At 52.0% G+C, this 18,548-nt stretch overlaps 1 protein-coding gene across 1 annotated transcript in view; it reads right to left on the reverse strand.

Annotated features, from left to right (window-relative positions):
* The window catches only part of MED16 (mediator complex subunit 16), a 258,180-nt gene extending 239,929 nt beyond the window's left edge, over window positions 1–18,251 (reverse strand). Inside the window, exon 1 of the mRNA XM_068359399.1 lies at window positions 18,079–18,251. Within this exon, the coding sequence (XP_068215500.1) occupies window positions 18,079–18,140 (62 nt within the window). The 5' untranslated portion in view covers window positions 18,141–18,251. The remainder of the gene's footprint in view (window positions 1–18,078) is intronic.
* Between the last annotated feature and the right edge of the window lie 297 nt (window positions 18,252–18,548).

Genomic DNA, 18,548 nt, shown 5'->3' on the forward strand with positions numbered 1-18,548 from the left:
CTAAGGTTTGTATGGTTAGGAAAAATACAAATTATCTTCGAATTTGTCATTTGTTCCGTAACCGAAATACAAACCACGCTATTTACAAAGGGTGACTTATCCCTTAGGAAGGGTGGAAAGTCCCCAGCCATACTGGCTTTGGCTTTACCCGGGGACTCAGAATCCGAGTGAGTCGCACTCGAGAAAAGGAGTCCCTGCACCTCACAAGTTCCTTGCTCCGCAAGGAACCATGTGGCCTACGTAAGTTTGTGTGTGAAGGAAGAAGTGTGACTCGTCCTAGGCAGTTGACCTGGAGTTCCAGAAGGAACTCTGGGTTAGGACGTTCCCAATACCACCTCGTCAGGGTATGGGGGACGCGACAGTATTGACTCAATACTCGGAACACAAGGAAGCATGGTTTACCTGCAGAGGTTCGAGGTCAGCTATGCAGAGACCAGGATGCTGCTTCCCCGTAGAGGGGATGATGAAGAAAGAAGTAAGGGCCAGACATACTTCTTTCGTTCATGCAGACTAAAACCTGATAACAATGCCCTCAACCTTCTGCTACCTGTCCAAAAGGGAGCCTGAGGTTAGACCAGCTGTTGTGTAGCCACCACAGAGCGATAGAAAACGTATCGAGACTCCTGTGGGTCACGCCCTGCAGGAAGCGGGCTGCGAAGGTCATCAGACGCTTCCAGACTCCAGCTTGTAGCACCTGCGTCACAGAGTAGTATTACTCGAAGGCAAGGGACGTTGCGATGTATCCAACATCGTGCTGTAGGGCGACGTGACGGGGGAGGGTCTGAAGACAGGACGAGATGAATGTCCTTGAGTCCGGGCTGAAGAGGTATACTGGTGACTCTCCCCCCATGTCCTCCTTGTGTTCCCAAATCGGCTGCAACTGAGGACAAACTGCAGCTAACCTCTCGATTCCTTACTGGCAAGAAAGAGAAGGTCTTGGGACATCAGACACAGAATGGAGACTCGAAATCTTGAATGAATCGGACCGAAGGGCCGGGACCCTCAGATTCTGAGTCTAGCCAACAACTCAGGAGCGAGCCTGAATGTTGCCTTCCCCTCTTCCTTAGAAAGGGGGGAGTAGTAAGAGACCAAGAAGATTGCTTACACACTGGCCGTGGCCAGAGTGAGCAGAAGACCCAAGGCGGAATACAATCCGAGGCCTGTCGTAAAAGGGGTCTTGAGAAGATCTCTTAAAGGACTAAAAGTCCGAGCCATGCTCCAAGTTGGAGGTCTTCCTCCGACTAGGGCAGGGACGATCGTAGCTTCGCATGAGCGAGGATAGATCCAGCGGGCAGGAAAGTTATCCCTTTAAGCCTGAAGGTCAGGGAAAGGCTGAGCGACAGGCTTCATTGCCGAGAGCGGAAAGGAGTTTCCTCCCGCCGAAAGGCAATAAGACTGTTATTGCTGGAGAAGAGGCCTCAAGGGAAGGGGTATATCTCCCACGGCACCAACCACCTTAGACTCTTCACTTTGCCTGGGAGACCCCTGTGGATGACTATCGCAGATGACGCGACCTCCGTACCGCAACTGTAGCGGGTTGTCTCTTCTAGAGGAGGAAGCGTAGTGTCTCCAGGCATGAAGCCGAAGCGACGTCCCGGTTCGGGAGAGATGTCGCAGTGTGGTTGCTTGAGTAGTCTGCGCCGTGGGAGAAGCTCTCCCGGGAGTTCCGTCAGGGGAAGCAGAGGGTCCAGAAACCGTTCTGCGCGTAGTCCCAGTGGAGCTCTCCCATTGAAAGGTTGACAGACAACCTGGTCTTGTTGAGGCCCATTGTCCGCAGACAAAAAGGAGGGAAAACGCAGGCGTCGAAGTTGTCCCACCATCACCGGAATGCATCTTGCCAGTGTCTCGGGGACTGAGACTGGGGGGGAAGACTAGCGGAACCTTGAGGTTCCAAGCTGTCGCGATCAGGTCCCCCAGACCAGCACTTGCTGGTTACCCAAGGTCAAAGACCCCTAGGTACACTCTCTCTATGAGGCTCTGCTCGGATAGTCTGAGAAAAACATTCCCCTGCCTGGAATGAGAGAGCCGATGGTGGTATTGAGAGAATCTCAATCATCCCGGTATCTCTACTGCAAGATGTGAAGGTGTGAAAATGCGTCCCCTGCTGGTTAGAATGAAGTCGACGCGCAACGGGGACACTCGGCAGTAGCTGTAGGATCTGAAGAGGGGCCAGACTAAGGTCCCTAAGCCTGCCTGAATGATGGAGAGGTATCCTTCAGGTCTTGACCATAGGCCTGGACCGGAACATGACCCCCCCCCCCCCCTTTCCTTTGACGAGTCCGAGAACCGCATCAAGAATGTGGGGAAAGGACGAGAATATCCACTACCATCAAGAGGCTCCATAGGTCAACACCCATTGCAGGTCTAATAGTTCCGCTGGTCCCATAGGGCCAGGGAGTCCGGTTAAACATTGCCTGAAGCCACCGGAACTTGGATCGCCCCACATGGAACTTATCCTGAGGCGACCGTTCGGACTATAGACGGGTCAATGAGGAAAGAAGAACTAGGAAACGTTTCAAGGTAGGGCTGAAAGCTCTGCTTGACTGAGAACAGGTACTGCGACTCTCCTCAGTCTTGCCACAGTCAACCGAAAGGAAGGCTCGGAGGATGTGGTAACAGAATCTGGCGTCCCCAGGTGGTCACCCATCCAAGTACCGACGTTGCTTAACCTCGCTGGATGGACGAGAAGCGGGGTTTCCAATGTGGTAAGGCGGTTGACTCAATATCATGGCCAGATACTCCAGATGTTGAGGCAGAGGAAGAGAAGGCTCCAAGCAAAATACCATGAGCCCACACTCCTGGTAAGCATCCGGAAGCTTGTCCCGGCGCTGAAGAAGGTCGAAACCCGAGCCTACAGGAGTTGACCAGCCCTCCAAACAGCAGAGGGGGCGGAAGCCTGCCCCTGAGCGGCCAAGAGGAAGGCAGGGAGAGTTCTCTGGGGAAACAAACCTGCTATGCCACGGCGGGATAGCCACACTGCATCATAAGCAGGAATACTTGCAGTCTAGGCTGAATTCGACGAGCACCCTGGAAGATGGATGGAATGGAAACTGAAAGTACCCGTCCTTCCGATCCAGGGTTTTTAAGGAGTCCTGTCGCCTCGTTACCAGTCTGATCGATTCTGCTGGCCGAAGTTTGTTCGACAAACTTGATCTGGGCTGAGAGGTCGACTATGGACATCCCCTCTCAGATCCTTCCTTACAAGAAAGGATCGACTGAGGGGGCCGGGGGTGAAGCCGTCGATGATCCTAAGGAAGACCTTCGCCTAAGGTATGGATCATTCTGCCCAACCGGGCAATTCTGCTGACGCTATGGCATATTGGTTCAGAGACACTGAATTCGCTGACAGAGACGGCAGGCGCGATATCCTTGGCTACTCACAGAGAATATGCGGGAATGGGCATCGGGAAGCTGTCATTCGGATGAGTAACCTTATGTATCCTCCCAGCGAAAAACCTGCAATCCTAGAGTTCGTGAACTCCTTTTAGGACTATGCCCCCCCGGGGGAGTCTCCCGTGCCATCTGTTCCTGACAGGAGAAAACTGCAATTGGACACCTTGTCCCAGTTGTCGTAGCCGATAACTTAGGCCGACGTGGTTGAAAGAAAAGGCGCTGGAGCCCTGCAGAGTCTGGAAGAAAGCGCCTTGGAGGAGTGAAAACCGGAAGTCGATTTACTCCGCACAGCAGCTGTCTAAGTCTCTGTCCTTGGGCACAAACAAACTCTTCTCAAGGATGGAAGGGTGTCTGAGGTCGTCGACCTCCACAGATGAGACACCCGAAGGAAGCCCTCAGTCAGCGCGTCCAGATGGTACAACATCGAGCTTGTCCGCAAGTTAGATACTAACGACGAAAGGCCAAGGTGCCTGAGCTCGAGAGGAGGAAAGTACCCTTGATCTTCCTGTAGCTTCCTTGAACCAAACCTCGGGCCGTAACCGAGGAGGGAAAGAACCTGGTAAGCTCCCAGAGGAAGAGGTAAGCAGTCACCCCTTGTCCGATGGAGAAATCTCGAACGGAAAGCCCCCCCCCCGCCAAAAATCCTTCCAGGGAATGACGGGGAAGGGCTAACCCAGGTTCAGGAATAGAGGAGTGTTGTTCAGATCTCTCTTAAGTTTCTCCTATTCTGCAAGTGCCATGCTCTGTGTTTACGGGGTGAGACAGTGTTCTGGAAATACGCTCCAGAAGAACTCGCCAGGCTGGTCATGCTGCGAAAACCCCATTGGGAATCGTGGTCGCAATTGCCCTGGAGCTCGCGCGACGGGAATTCCTGGTAGTCGGCGGGCGATAACCCATAGACGAGCAATGGATACTGCAAGAAATAAGCCGACATTTGTGCGAAGAAACACTGTAGGTTTGCGCGACGGAACATCATCCGTCTGCGCGATGGAAAAAAACCGTTGGTTCACGCGTGGACGAACATTGGAGAGCATGAGCGTGGACGTGCAGGCACGTGGGCGTGTGGCCGCGCGGGCGAGTGGTCGTGCGGTTGCACGGGCGAGCGGTCGCGCGGTTGCACGGGCGAGCGGTCGCGCGGTTGCACGGGCGAGCGGTCGCGCTGGCGCGCAGGCGAGCGGTCGCGCGGGCGCGCAGGCGAGCGGTCGCGCAGGCGAGCGGTCGCGCGGGCGCGTAGGCGAGCGGTCGCGCGGGCGCGCAGGCGAGCGGTCGCACGGGCGCGCAGGTGGATGAGAGCGAGTCCGAGGCGGCGAACGCAAGCGTTAGCGCGATGGCGAGGAAACGCGCTGCCGCGTGGGCGAGGAGGACTGCTGGCGATATGGATTAACAAGCGATCGGTGGTGAGCGCTAACTCACAGGTTGGCGATGGCGCGTTGTGATATGCCGACGCGATGGTCGAGCAGTATGCGCAGGTGAGCGATTGCGAGCAGTGATCAGCATGCGCAGGGTCGCGCGATGGTGGTCAGCATGCCAGGGTCTCGCGATGGCGATCAGCATGCGCAGGTTGGTGGTCGCGCGATGGCGAACAGCCTCTGCAGGTGGGCGATCGCATGATGGCGAACAGCATACGCAGTTGAGGGTCGCGCGATGGTGATCAGCATGCGCAGGGTTGAGCGATGGTGATCAGCATCCGCAGGTGTGCGGTCGCGCGATGGCGATCAGCATCCGCAGTTGAGGGTCGTGCGATGGCGATCAGCATCCGCAGTTGAGGGTCGCGCGATGGCGATCAGCATCCGCAGGTGAGGGTCGCGCGATGGCGATCAGCATCCGCCGTTGAGGGTCGCGCGATGGCGATCAGCATCCGCAGTTGAGGGTAGCGCGATGGCGATCAGCATCCGCAGTTGAGGGTAGCGCGATGGTGATCAGCATCCGCAGTTGAGGGTCGCGCGATGGCGATCAGCATCCGCAGTTTGAGGGTCGCGCGATGGCGATCAGCATCCGCAGTTTGAGGGTCGCGCGATGGCGATCAGCATCCGCAGTTTGAGGGTCGCGCGATGGCGATCAGCATCCGCAGTTTGAGGGTCGCGCGATGGCGATCAGCATCCGCAGTTTGAGGGTCGCGCGATGGCGATCAGCATCCGCAGTTTGAGGGTCGCGCGATGGCGATCAGCATCCGCAGTTTGAGGGTCGCGCGATGGCGATCAGCATCCGTAGTTGAGGGTCGCGCGATGGTGATCAGCATGCGCAGGTGAGCTAGTAGCTGGCGAACCATGTTCCTTCAGAAGAGTTGGAGAACGTTGGCGCGCCGGCTGTAACACACGTGGGCGATCCGGAGATCGCTGGCGGGCTGATGATCGCTGACGAGCTGATGATCGCTGGCGAGCTGATGATCGCTGGCGAGCTGATGATCGCTGACGAGCAGAAGGCTACGCGTGGAAGCCTGCGCAAAGAAGAAGAGTCCTTGACCCCGACCTGAACCGAAGTTCTAGATCGCGAGGGCGAACGTGGGCGCACAGGAACCAACAGGAACCGCAGGGAAGATCATCTTGAAAGCGCTGACGAACAGGAGAGCGCTGATGAGCAGAAGGGCGCGCAGGGAAACCCTGACACGCAAGGGAAGAACCCCCGTGGGGGCAACCCTTTGCCCCGAAGGGATCGTTGTCCGCCGGGAGACTGATGTCCGTCGGAAGACCGCTGTCCGTCGGGCAGACCGTTGTCCGTCGGGAAGACCGTTGCCCGTCGGAAGACGAGATCAGACTGCTGTCCATCTGCACCAAGGCGGAAGATCGAGAAAAAGGAGTTGTAGGCTGCAAACGGAGATCCAAAAAGGCGCCTCAAGCACCCTTATAGGGAGATGAGAGGCCCTTACGACGAGGCGGACGGTGGGCCTTACGGTGAGGGAGGCCAACAGCAACAGCAACAGAAGAAACCTCCGAAGAGGAGTCTCTATGAGTGTACTCTCTCGCGAACGAAAGAGAAACACTTCGTGGAAGAGACTGGTCAGCCAGTGACCTAAAAGGAGCAATCCTCCGAAGAGGAGCTCCTGCAGTTGCCCAGCCCCTTGAGCGAAACTGCAGGTGCGACCGCTCAGCACCAAGAGCATAGTCGCACGAAAAAAAGGCAAGAGAAGAACCCCCCAAAAGGGGAAAAACTTCCCTCGGAAGGAAAGTTATCCGCCCAAGGAGGCAAGCCTCCTGACTGTTCTAAAATGAACTGGAGAGCTGTCCGTCGACACGGGAGTACTACCAGTAGAAGGAGACACGCCCCTGACGAAAATACAAGGGGGGAGGCAGCAACAGCCGAATCCCCAGGACTCCACCAGACAGCTCACACTGTTGCTATATTACAGAAACGAACTATATCGGTAACTGTAAAAAAATAAAACAAATAATATTAGTACACATTCATTCCCCCGGGAAGGCTCCGAAGAGGAATCCCGAGGAAAAGGAACAAGAACTACACAACAGGCACGTGCCCTCACAACCACTTACACTCGCGGAAGGAGAGCTGTAACCAAAACAGAATTATAACAATTATAATTATGTAACTATGTAATTATGTAATTAAAAAAAATGAATGAACACTAAAGAAAGAACGAAAACCCCGAAAGGAATCGTTCTAAACAAAAAACAACTACAATTAGATTCATAACTAATTGATACAAACGTACGGCGTAGCAACCCCCCACACGGAAAGGAAGCTAGGCTACAAGGGCGTAGTAACACGTAGTAAAAGGGTGAACGACCTCAAGAGAGAGAGAGAGAGAGAAAGACATAAGTCAAACTCGATCGCCACCCATAAAAACGCCGTGGTGGCCTAACTGCCGAGGCCTCCACGTAGATATCGTACACTACACACACACATCTGAAAAGGAAACTTACTTATTTCTATACTCAAATATATATACAAACATGAAAACATGTTTACATATATATTGAGTAAATGAAAAGTAAGCGATTAAGTAAAGACAAAACAGACAATGGCTGCCAAGCGAGGACCAAGACAGAGACGTCTGTCCCAGTCCGAGCCAAAAGTTAAAGTGAGTATTCACGTGTGTGTGAGGGGGAGGAGGGGTAGCTAGCTACCACTCCCCTACCCCCCCGCTAACTAGCGCGGGGGTAATACACCCTCGTTAAATTCTAATGGCTCGCCATTTCAGCTACGCTAAAAGTAATACCCTTTGTAAATAGCGTGGTTTGTATTTCGGTTACGGAACAACTGTCCAATAAAGAGTTCAAGAGTTTAAGTTGAGGAAAAACACCTGCACTGCGAAAGCTCAAACCAAAATGAAGTACTTCACCAAATATGTTGAGAAAACTCCAGGTTATACAGCGAGTATTGATACGTCTTGTCGTCAAGGTCGACAGAGAAGAATTGAAGGGTTTGTTTACATGCATGTGTGGTATCTGGCCGATAGTTGGCGCTGGTGGGCACACCCGCAACCTTCATAGCGATCGCTCGCGAGTTTTTGAGTGTGTTTTCTGTCGAGCCGCTGAGCAGGAGCTATTATATATTCACCGGCTAAGTTAAATATTTAAAACAGCCTTTTACCTATAAAGAAAATCAATTTGACAAATAATAAGAAAGTTTACTTTCTAGTACATTGGGACAGACCAGATGTAAAATTTCAAATCTTATGACTGAAAAACCACACATTATAAGGGAAATAAACACAAGAACATCACTTAACTTAAGGTTCCCCACCTAACCTAAAGAGCTGTATCCTTACCTACTGGGGGGGGGGGGGAACTGCGATCACCCGTCAGACTGCCGTATTTCTATCTTACCCTAAGACTAAGTCTCAACCCTGTATTTGCTTCCCAACTGACTTAACTCCTAGCTTCATATTAGCATATTTCAGACCATAATAACCAACTTCCCAATGAAAAAATTGATTTGACAAATAATAAAGAACGATTATCCCTGTCCCTACTAATCATATTCACCCCACTGGGATGTATGTATGATTACAGCCATGCCCCATAACTCCCCTATTTTCAACCCTATCGGTGAGAACAAGGCAGTCTAAGGGGGGTCGCAAGGGGCCATTAACCCCCACATTGGTCAAGTAGTTGAGGACATGGCTTGTAGGTTAGGTGGGGGATGTGTAAAATGACAAATTCGAAGATAATTTGTATTTTTCCTAACCATACAAACCTTAGCTATTTACAAAGGGTTATTACTTTTAGCGTAGCTGAAATGGCGAGCCATTAGAATTTAACGAGGGTGTATTACCCCCGCGCTAGTTAGCGGGGGGGTAGGGGAGTGGTAGCTAGCTACCCCTCCTCCCCCTCACACACAGGTGAATACTCACTTTCACTTAGAGGTAGGACTTGTCTTGGGGGACAGGGCTGGCGGGCAAATATGTGTAAATAGCTAAGGTTTGTATGGTTAGGAAAAATACAAATTATCTTCGAATTTGTCATTTGTTCCGTAACCGAAATACAAACCACGCTATTTACAAAGGGTGACTTATCCCTTAGGAAGGGTGGAAAGTCCCCAGCCATACTGGCTTTGGCTTTACCCGGGGACTCAGAATCCGAGTGAGTCGCACTCGAGAAAAGGAGTCCCTGCACCTCACAAGTTCCTTGCACCGCAAGGAACCATGTGGCCTACGTAAGCTTGTGTGTGAAGGAAGAAGTGTGACCCGTCCTAGGCAGTTGACCTGGAGTTCCAGAAGGAACTCTGGGTTAGGACGTTCCCAATACCACCTCGTCAGGGTATGGGGGACGCGACAGTATTGACTCAATACTCGGAACACAAGGAAGCATGGTTTACCTGCAGAGGTTCGAGGTCAGCTATGCAGAGACCAGGATGCTGCTTCCCCGTAGAGGGGATGATGAAGAAAGAAGTAAGGGCCAGACATACTTCTTTCGTTCATGCAGACTAAAACCTGATAACAATGCCCTCAACCTTCTGCTACCTGTCCAAAAAGGAGCCTGAGGTTAGACCAGCTGTTGTGTAGCCACCACAGAGCGATAGAAAACGTATCGAGACTCCTGTGGGTCACGCCCTGCAGGAAGCGGGCTGCGAAGGTCATCAGACGCTTCCAGACTCCAGCTTGTAGCACCTGCGTCACAGAGTAGTATTACTCGAAGGCGAGGGACGTTGCGATGTATCCAACATCGTGCTGTAGGGCGACGTGACGGGGGAGGGTCTGAAGACAGGTCGAGATGAATGTCCTTGAGCCCGGGCTGAAGAGGTATACTGGTGACTCTCCCCCCATGTCCTCCTTGTGTTCCCAAATCGGCTGCAACTGAGGCCAAACTGCAGCTGTTCCCAGCGCTAACCTCTCGATTCCTGTACTGGCAAGAAAGAGAAGGTCTTGGGACATCAGACACAGAATGGAGACTCAAAATCTTGAATGAATCGGACCGAAGGGTCGGGACCCTCAGATTCTGAGTCTAGCCAACAACTCAGGAGCGAGCCTGAATGTTGCCTTCCCCTCTTCCTTAGAAAGGGGGGGAGTAGTAAGAGACCAAGAAGATTGCTTACACACTGGCCGTGGCCAGAGTGAGCAGAAGACCCAAGGCGGAATACAATCCGAGGCCTGTCGTAAAAGGGTCTTGAGAAGATCTCTTAAAGGACTAAAAGTCCGAGCCATGCTCCAAGTTGGAGGTCTTCCTTCGACTAGGGCAGGGACGATCGTAGCTTCGCATGAGCGAGGATAGATCCAGCGGGCAGGAAAAAGTTATTCCTTTAAGCCTGAAGGTCAGGGAAAGGCTGAGCGACAGGCTTCATTGCCAAGAGCGGAAAGGAGTTTCCTCCCGCCGAAAGGCAATAAGACCGTTATTGCTGGAGAAGAGGCCTCACGGGAAGAGGTATATCTCCCACGGCACCAACCACCTTAGACTCTTCACTTTGCCTGGGAGACCCCTGTGGATGACTATCGCAGATGACGCGACCTCCGTACCGCGACTGTAGCGGGTTGTCTCTTCTAGAGGAGGAAGCGTAGTGTCTCCAGGCATGAAGCCGAAGCGACGCCCCGGTTCGGGAGAGATGTCGCAGTGTGGTTGCTTGAGTAGTCCGCGCCGTGGGAGAAGCTCTCCCGGGAGTTCCGTCAGGGGAAGCAGAGGGTCCAGAAACCGTTCTGCGCATAGTCCCAGTGGAGCTCTCCCATTGAAAGGTTGACAGACAACCTGGTTTTGTTGAGACCCATTGTCCGCAGACAAAAAGGAGGGAAGACGCAGGCGTCGAAGTTGTCCCACCATCACCGGAATGCATCTTGCCAGAGTCTCGGGGTCTGAGACTGGGGGGAAAACTAGCGGAAGCTTGAGGTTCCAAGCTGTCGCGATCAGGTCCCCCAGACCAGCACTTGCTGGTTACCCAAGGTCAAAGACCCTTAGGTACACTCTCTCTATGAGGCTCTGCTCGGATAGTCTGAGAGAAACATTCCCCTGCCTGGAATGAGAGAGCCGATGGTGGAATTGAGAGAATCTCAATCATCCCGGTATCTCTACTGCAAGATGTGAAGGTGTGAAAATGCGTCCCCTGCTGGTTAGCATGAAGTCGACACGCAACGGGGCGACTTGGCAGGAGCGGTAGGATCTGAAGAGGGGCCAGACTAAGGCCCTTAAGCCTGCCTGAATGATGGAGAGGTATCCTTCAGGTCTTGACCATAGGCCTGGACCGGAACATGCCCCCCCCCCCTTTCCTTTGACGAGTCCGAGAACCGCATCAAGAATGTGGGGAAAGGACGAGAATATCCACTACCATCAAGAGGCTCCATAGGTCAACACCCATTGCAGGTTTAATAGTTCCGCTGGTCCCATAGGGCCAGGGAGTCCGGTTAAACATTGCCTGAAGCCACCGGAACTTGGATCGCCCCACATGGAACTTATCCTGAGGCGACCGTTCGGACTATAAACGGGTCAATGAGGAAAGAAGAACTAGGAAACGTTCCAAGGTAGGGCTGAAAACTCTGCTTGACTGAGAACAGGTACTGCGACTCTCCTCAGTCTTGCCACAGTCAACCGAAAGGAAGGCTCGGAGGATGTGGTAACAGAATCTGGCGTCCCCAGGTGGTCACCCATCCAAGTACCGACGTTGCTTAACCTCGCTGGACGGACGAGAAGCGGGGTTTCCAACGTGGTGAGGCGGTTGACTCAATATCATGGCCAGATACTCCAGATGTTGAGGCAGAGGAAGAGAAGGCTCCAAGCAAAATACCATGAGCCCACACTGATGGTCAGCATTCGGAAGCTTTTCCCGGCGCTGAAGAAGGTCGAAACCCGAGCCTACCGGAGTTGACCAGCCCTCCAAACAGCAGAGGAGGCGGAAGTCTGCACCTGAGCGGCCAAGAGGAAGGCAGGGAGAGTTCTCTGGGGAAACAAACCTGCTATGCCACGGCGGGATAGCCACACTGCATCATAAGCAGGAATACTTGCAGTTTAGGCTGAATTCGACGAGCACCCTGGAAGATGGATGGAATGGAAACTGAAAGTACCCGTCCTTCCGATCCAGGGTTAAAGGAGTCCTGTCGCCTCCTTACCAGTCTGATCGATTCTGCTGGTCTACGCTGGCCGAAGTTTGTTCGACAAACTTGATCAGGGCTGAGAGGTCGACTATGGACATCCCCTCTCAGATCCTTCCTTACAAGAAAGGATCGACTGAGGGGGCCGGGGGTGAAGCCGTCGATGATCCTAAGGAAGACCTTCGCCTAAGGTATGGATCATTCTGCCCAACCGGGCAACTCTGCTGATGCTATGGCATAGAGGTTCAGAGACACTGAATTCGCTGACAGAGACGGCAGGCGCGATATCCTTGGCTACTCACAGAGATTGTGCGGGAATGGGCATCGGGAAGCTGTCATTCGGATGAGTAACCTTAAGCATCCTCCCAGCGAAAAAACCTGCAATCCTAGAGTTCGTGAACTCCTTTTAGGACTATGCCCCCCCGGGGGAGTCTCCCGTGCCATCTGTTCCTGACAGGAGGAAACTGCAATTGGACACCTTGTCCCAGTTGTCGTAGCCGATAACTTAGGCCGACGTGGTTGAAAGAAAAGGGAGCTGGAGCCCTGCAGAGTCTGGAAGAAAGCGCCTTGGAGGAGTGAAACCGGAAGTCGATTTACTCCGCACAGCAGATGTTTAAGTCTCTGTCCTTGGGCAAAGACAAAACTCTTCTCAAGGATGGAAGGGTGTCTGAGGTCGTTGACCTCCACAGATGAGACACCCGAAGGAAGCCTTCAGTCAGTGCGTCCAGATGGTACAACATCGAGCTTGTCCGCAAGTAGATACTTAACGACGAAAGGCCAAGGTGCCTGAGCTCGAGAGGAGGAAAGTACCCTTGATCTTCCTGTAGCTTCCTTGAACCAAACCTCGGGCCGTAACCGAGGAGGGAAAGAACCTGGTAAGCTCCCAGAGGAAGAGGTAAGCAGTCACCCCTTGTCCGATGGAGAAATCTTCAACGGAAAGCCCCCCCGCCAAAAATCCTTCCAGGGCGGGAGAAGGAGAGAGTACTCGTGCAGGAGAGGGGACCCTCGAGACCGACCTCTTGGGAACCAACTTCGCCCTGGGGGAAGTCACCACGAAGTCCACTCCTCTCTTTCTCTTCAGCGTAGGAGAGACAGCCGCTGGTTTGTTACCCTGGCCGGTGAGTGCTGGTTTCATAACCCTCATTAACGCCCGTGCCAGCGGATCAAACCATGTCTGCTGCTCCAAGGACACAGAGTCCGAAATCCTCGCTAAGGTGAAAGGGATCGGGCGATCCTTTGGAGAGGACACGACGGTTCCTGCCTGAAAAGAAGGTGGGAAGAATGCTGTACTGACCTGTCTTCGTCCTGCACTACCAACCTGTGCTTGGATGGAGGTGATCCCGAGTGCCGCCTAGGAGCACGCGTCCCTGCTGCTACCACCGGCTGTGGAATTCGCCGCGAACTATGGTCGCGCGAGGGCGAACGGTCGCGCAAAGGCGAACGGTCGCGCGGGCGCACAGGCGAGTGGTCGCGCGGGCGCGCAGGCGAGCGGTCGCGAGGGCGCGCAGGCGAGCGATCGCGCGGGCGCGCAGGCGAGCGATCGCGCGGGCGCGCAGGCGAGCGATCGCGCGGGCGTGACGGCGAGGGATCGTGCTGCCGCGTAAGTGAAGAAGATCGCTGGCGGTAAGCGATGGCGAGCAGCATGTGTAGGTGAATGATCGCGTGATAGGGTGCGATGGTGATCAGCATCCGCAAGAGGGCGAGCGTTCAGGGTTGTGCGATGAGGAGCAGCATGCGTAAGCGGGCAATCGTGCAGGGTTGTGCGATGGCGAGCAGCATGCGCAGGTGAATGATCGCGTGAAAGGGTGCGATGGTGATCAGCATCTGCAGGAGGGCGATCGTTCAGGGTGGTGCGATGAGGAGCAGCATGCGTAAGCGGGCAATCGTTCAGGGTTGTGCGATGGCGAGCAGCATGCGCAGGTGAATGATCGCGTGAAAGGGTGCGATGGTGATCAGCATCCGCAAGAGGGCGATCGTTCAGGGTTGTGCGATGAGGAGCAGCATGCGTAAGCGGGCAATCGTTCAGGGTTGTGCGATGGCGAGCAGCATGCGCAGGTGAATGATCGCGTGAAAGGGTGCGATGGTGATCAGCATCTGCAGGAGGGCGATCGTTCAGGGTGGTGCGATGAGGAGCAGCATGCGTAAGCGGGCAATCGTTCAGGGTTGTGCGATGGCGAGCAGCATGCGCAGGTAAATGATCGCGTGAAAGGGTGCGATGGTGATCAGCATCCGCATGAGGGCGATCGTTCAGGATTGTGCGATGAGGAGCAGCATCCGCAGTTGAGGGTCGCGCGATGGCGATCAGCATCCGCAGTTGAGGGTCGCGCGATGGCGATCAGCATCCGCAGTTGAGGGTCGCGCGATGGCGATCAGCATCCGCAGTTGAGGGTCGCGCGATGGCGATCAGCATCCGCAGTTGAGGGTCGCGCGATGGCGATCAGCATCCGCAGTTGAGGGTCGCGCGATGGCGATCAGCATCCGCAGTTGAGGGTCGCGCGATGGCGATCAGCATCCGCAGTTGAGGGTCGCGCGATGGCGATCAGCATCCGCAGTTGAGGGTCGCGCGATGGCGATCAGCATCCGCAGTTGAGGGTCGCGCGATGGCGATCAGCATCCGCAGTTGAGGGTCGCGCGATGGCGATCAGCATCCGCAGTTGAGGGTCGCGCGATGGCGATCAGCATCCGCAGTTGAGCTAGTAGCTGGCGAACCATGTTCCTTCAGAAGTGTTGGAGAACGTTGGCGTGCCAGCTGTAACACACGTGGGCGATCCGGAGATCGCTGGCGAGCTGATGATCGCTGACGAGCTGATGATCGCTGACGAGCTGATGATCGCTGACGAGCAGAAGGCTACGCGTGGAAGCCTGCGCAAAGAAGAGTCCTTGACCCCGACCTGAACCGAAGTTCTAGATCGCGAGGGCGAACGTGGGCGCACAGGGCACGTAACAGGAACCGCAGGGAAGATCATCTTGAAAGCGCTGACGAACAGGAGAGCGCTGACGAACAGAAGGGCGCGCAGGGAAACCCTGACACGCAAGGGAAGAACCCCCGTGGGGGCAACCCTTTGCCCCGAAGGGATCGTTGTCCGCCGGGAGACTGATGTCCGTCGGAAGACCGCTGTCCGTCGGGAAGACCGTTGTCCGTCGGGAAGACCGTTGCCCGTCGGAAGACGAGATTAGACTGCTGTCCATCTGCACCAAGACGGAAGATCGAGAAAAAGAAGTTGTAGGCTGCAAACGGAGATTCAAAAAGGCGCCTCAAGCACCCTTATAGGGAGATGAGAGGCCCTTACGACGAGGCGGACGGAGGGCCTTACGGCGAGGGAGGCCAACAGCAACAGCAACAGAAGAAACCTCCGAAGAGGAGTCTCTATGAGTGTACTCTCTCGCGAACGAAAGAGAAACACTTCGTGGAAGAGACTGGTCAGCCAGTGACCTAAAAGGGGCAATCCTCCGAAGAGGAGCTCCTGCAGTTGCCCAGCCCCTTGAGCGAAACTGCAGGTGCGACCGCTCAGCACCAAGAGCATAGTCGCACGAAAAAAAAGGCAAGAGAAGAACCCCCCAAAAGAGGAAAAGCTCAAGCCTGGACAGGAAAAAACTTCCCTCGGAAGGAAAGTTATCCGCCCAAGGAGGCAAGCCTCCTGACTGTTCTAAAATGAACTGGAGAGCTGTCCGTCGACACGGGAGTACTACCAGTAGAAGGAGACACGCCCCTGACGACAATACAAGGGGGGAGGCAGCAACAGCCGAATCCCCAGGACTCAACCAGACAGCTCACACCGTTGCTATATTACAGAAACGAACTAGATCGGTAACTGTAAAAAAATAAAACAAATAATATTAGTACACATTCATTCCCCCGGGAAGGCTCCGAAGAGGAATCCCGAGGAAAAGGAACAAGAATTACACAACAGGCACGTGCCCTCACAACCACTTACACTCGCGGAAGGAGAGCTGTAACCAAAACAGAATTATAACAATTATAATTATGTAACTATGTAATTATGTAATTTAAAAATGAATGAACACTAAAGAAAAAACGAAAACCCCGAAAGGAATCGTTCTACAAGCTGAAAAATTAACAACTACAATTAGATTCATAAACTAATTGAGACAAAATGTACGGCGTAGCAACCCCACCCACACGGGAAGGAAGCTACAAGGGCGTAGTAAAACATAGTAAAAGGGTGAACGACCTCAAGAGAGAGAGAGAGAGAAAGACCGAAGTCAAACTCGATCGCAACCCATAAAATTAGGCCGTGGTGGCCTAACTGCCGAGGCCTCCACGTAGATATCGTACACTACACACACACATCTGAAAAGGAAACTTACTTATTTCTATACTCAAATATATATACAAACATGAAAACATGTTTACATATATATTGAGTAAAAGAAAAGTAAGCGATTAAGTAAAGACAAAACAGACAATGGCTGCCAAGCGAGGACCAAGACAGAGACGTCTGTCACAGTCCGAGCCAAAAGTGAAAGTGAGTATTCACCTGTGTGTGAGGGGGAGGAGGGGTAGCTAGCTACCACTCCCCTACCCCCCCGCTAACTAGCGCGGGGGTAATACACCCTCGTTAAATTCTAATGGCTCGCCATTTCAGCTACGCTAGAAGTAATAACCCTTTGTAAATAGCGTGGTTTGTATTTCGGTTACGGAACAATTAAATGGTATTCTGTTCGTGTTCCTGTCCGTTGTTATACAAAGGCTCCACCCTGCTTGGTGACTTACAAGGTTTCATTGTAGTGTATTACAGGGCAATGTAACCTAGGAAAACAACTACTGTTTCTTATAGAAAGAAATTACGCTCTCTTCGAAAATGACACTCGTTCCCGTCGCAAATTAATAGTTTCAGAAATATCTATACATCTATATCCTCCAATAATGGGGGACCCCCAATGGGAACTCGGGGTTTTGGGTGGGGAAAACATACTGGGGAATCGATGTATAAACGTAAAACAAGCCTTTTCTTCTCTATACATTACCTTCTTGAAATTATAATAACCGGAGGAAAATACAAAACAGATCTGGATAAACTTTGGAGGCGCCGTTACAAAGATTGTCATGAAAAAATACAGTAACCAGTGCTGCCAACGTCCGATGTAGATCAAATGTTATTTTGTGACCTGTCATACTACTAGGCTAGGTTAGGTGGGTTTGTTAGGTTCTGTGCCCTTTTTGTACTTTTTATATATTGAGTAAAACTTATATGGAGAAATTATTTAAAATACATATGGAAATATCTATCATTACTATCTTTAGTAATGTCAGCGTGCCGTTGGTAACTCTGTGTACCATACGTCAACGTTGGTAACACTGTGTATTATTGGTAACGTTGCTAATGTTATCGTTCGTTCGTAAGAGAAGTGACACCGTGCAACTCAAAGTAATCCGAATTGGTTGATCTGTTTGTTTCCGATTGAAATGAACATCAAATTCGGTTAATTCACATTATTTACTATAGGAAAACAATTATATATCGTTTCCCCAGTATGTTTTCCCCACCCAAAACCCCGAGTTCCCACTGGGGGTCCCCCATTATCGTAGGATATAGATGTATATATATTTCTGAAACTATTAATTTGCGACGGAAACGAGTGTCATTTTTGAAGAGAGCGTATTTTTTTCTATAAGAAACAGTAGTTTTTTTCCTAGGTTACATTACCCTGTAATTCACTACAAAAATACCACTTACAAAATACAATACAGTATGATTTAGTGTTACCTTGCCAGGAGTGAAGCCGTGTTGGATGCAAACACAAAGTTGAGACTGTCTAAGGTAAACTAAGAATGTGGCAGTCACAGGGGGGTGGTGTAGTTCTCTCCAGTAGGTAAGAATACAATTCCCATGTTAGGTTAGGTGGGAAGCCTTACATTAGGTGTTGTTGTGTTCGTTTCATTTGTAAATGTGATTAAGTCATAACTTTTGAAATTTTACACCTGGTCTGTCCGACTAACTACAAAGGCTCCTGAATTAGCCTTAGCCCAGCTGCTCGTTTGAACTACAGTAGCCATATGGTTAGTACAGTGGTAAAGTGTCCTCCTAGCATTTGCATGGCAGCAGATCGATCCCCGCCAAGGACCGTGAGCTAAAGCTGTTTACTGGGGAGGCCACTGCTGTGGTTGGACACCACAGTGGCTGACGTTCTGGTGAGCAACTATTCTGATGAAACTGGAACTGAAACCAGACACCTTTAACTAGTTTACTTACGAGGATACTGTATGTCCCTCATCTAAGCTTCTCTTTTCGCCAACTGTATATATGTGATCCATATTGATCGTGAGTTTAGCTATGCAAAATATCCATGTAAACAATTCAAGTGTTGACAGCTGAGCTTTGGAAGCCGAGTGTTCAGTCTCCGCTTCTCCAGGTTTGAGATCAGATGAGATTCAGGTTGAGGCTTCGCCTTTGGAACGGCGCCTCTGTATCTTTTAGTTTTGTGTGTTCCTTATTTTCACTAGTTTTTCCCTTTTCATCCACATTTGTTGTACTACACTTATCTTATTTTCAACATTTTCTTCACAAAAAAGGAATTTTCCAACTGTTTGTGCACTATCTTCTTCGTATGGTTGTTGGAGCTCAATTGTTTTATTCTTATATCACTAAACTGTGGACAATATAACATGAAGTGGTTAGCATTTTTTTCTACGTCACAGAATACACAGTTTATATTTCCATCT

Source organism: Palaemon carinicauda, chromosome 2, assembly GCF_036898095.1.
Source record: "Palaemon carinicauda isolate YSFRI2023 chromosome 2, ASM3689809v2, whole genome shotgun sequence".
NCBI lineage: Eukaryota > Metazoa > Arthropoda > Malacostraca > Decapoda > Palaemonidae > Palaemon > Palaemon carinicauda.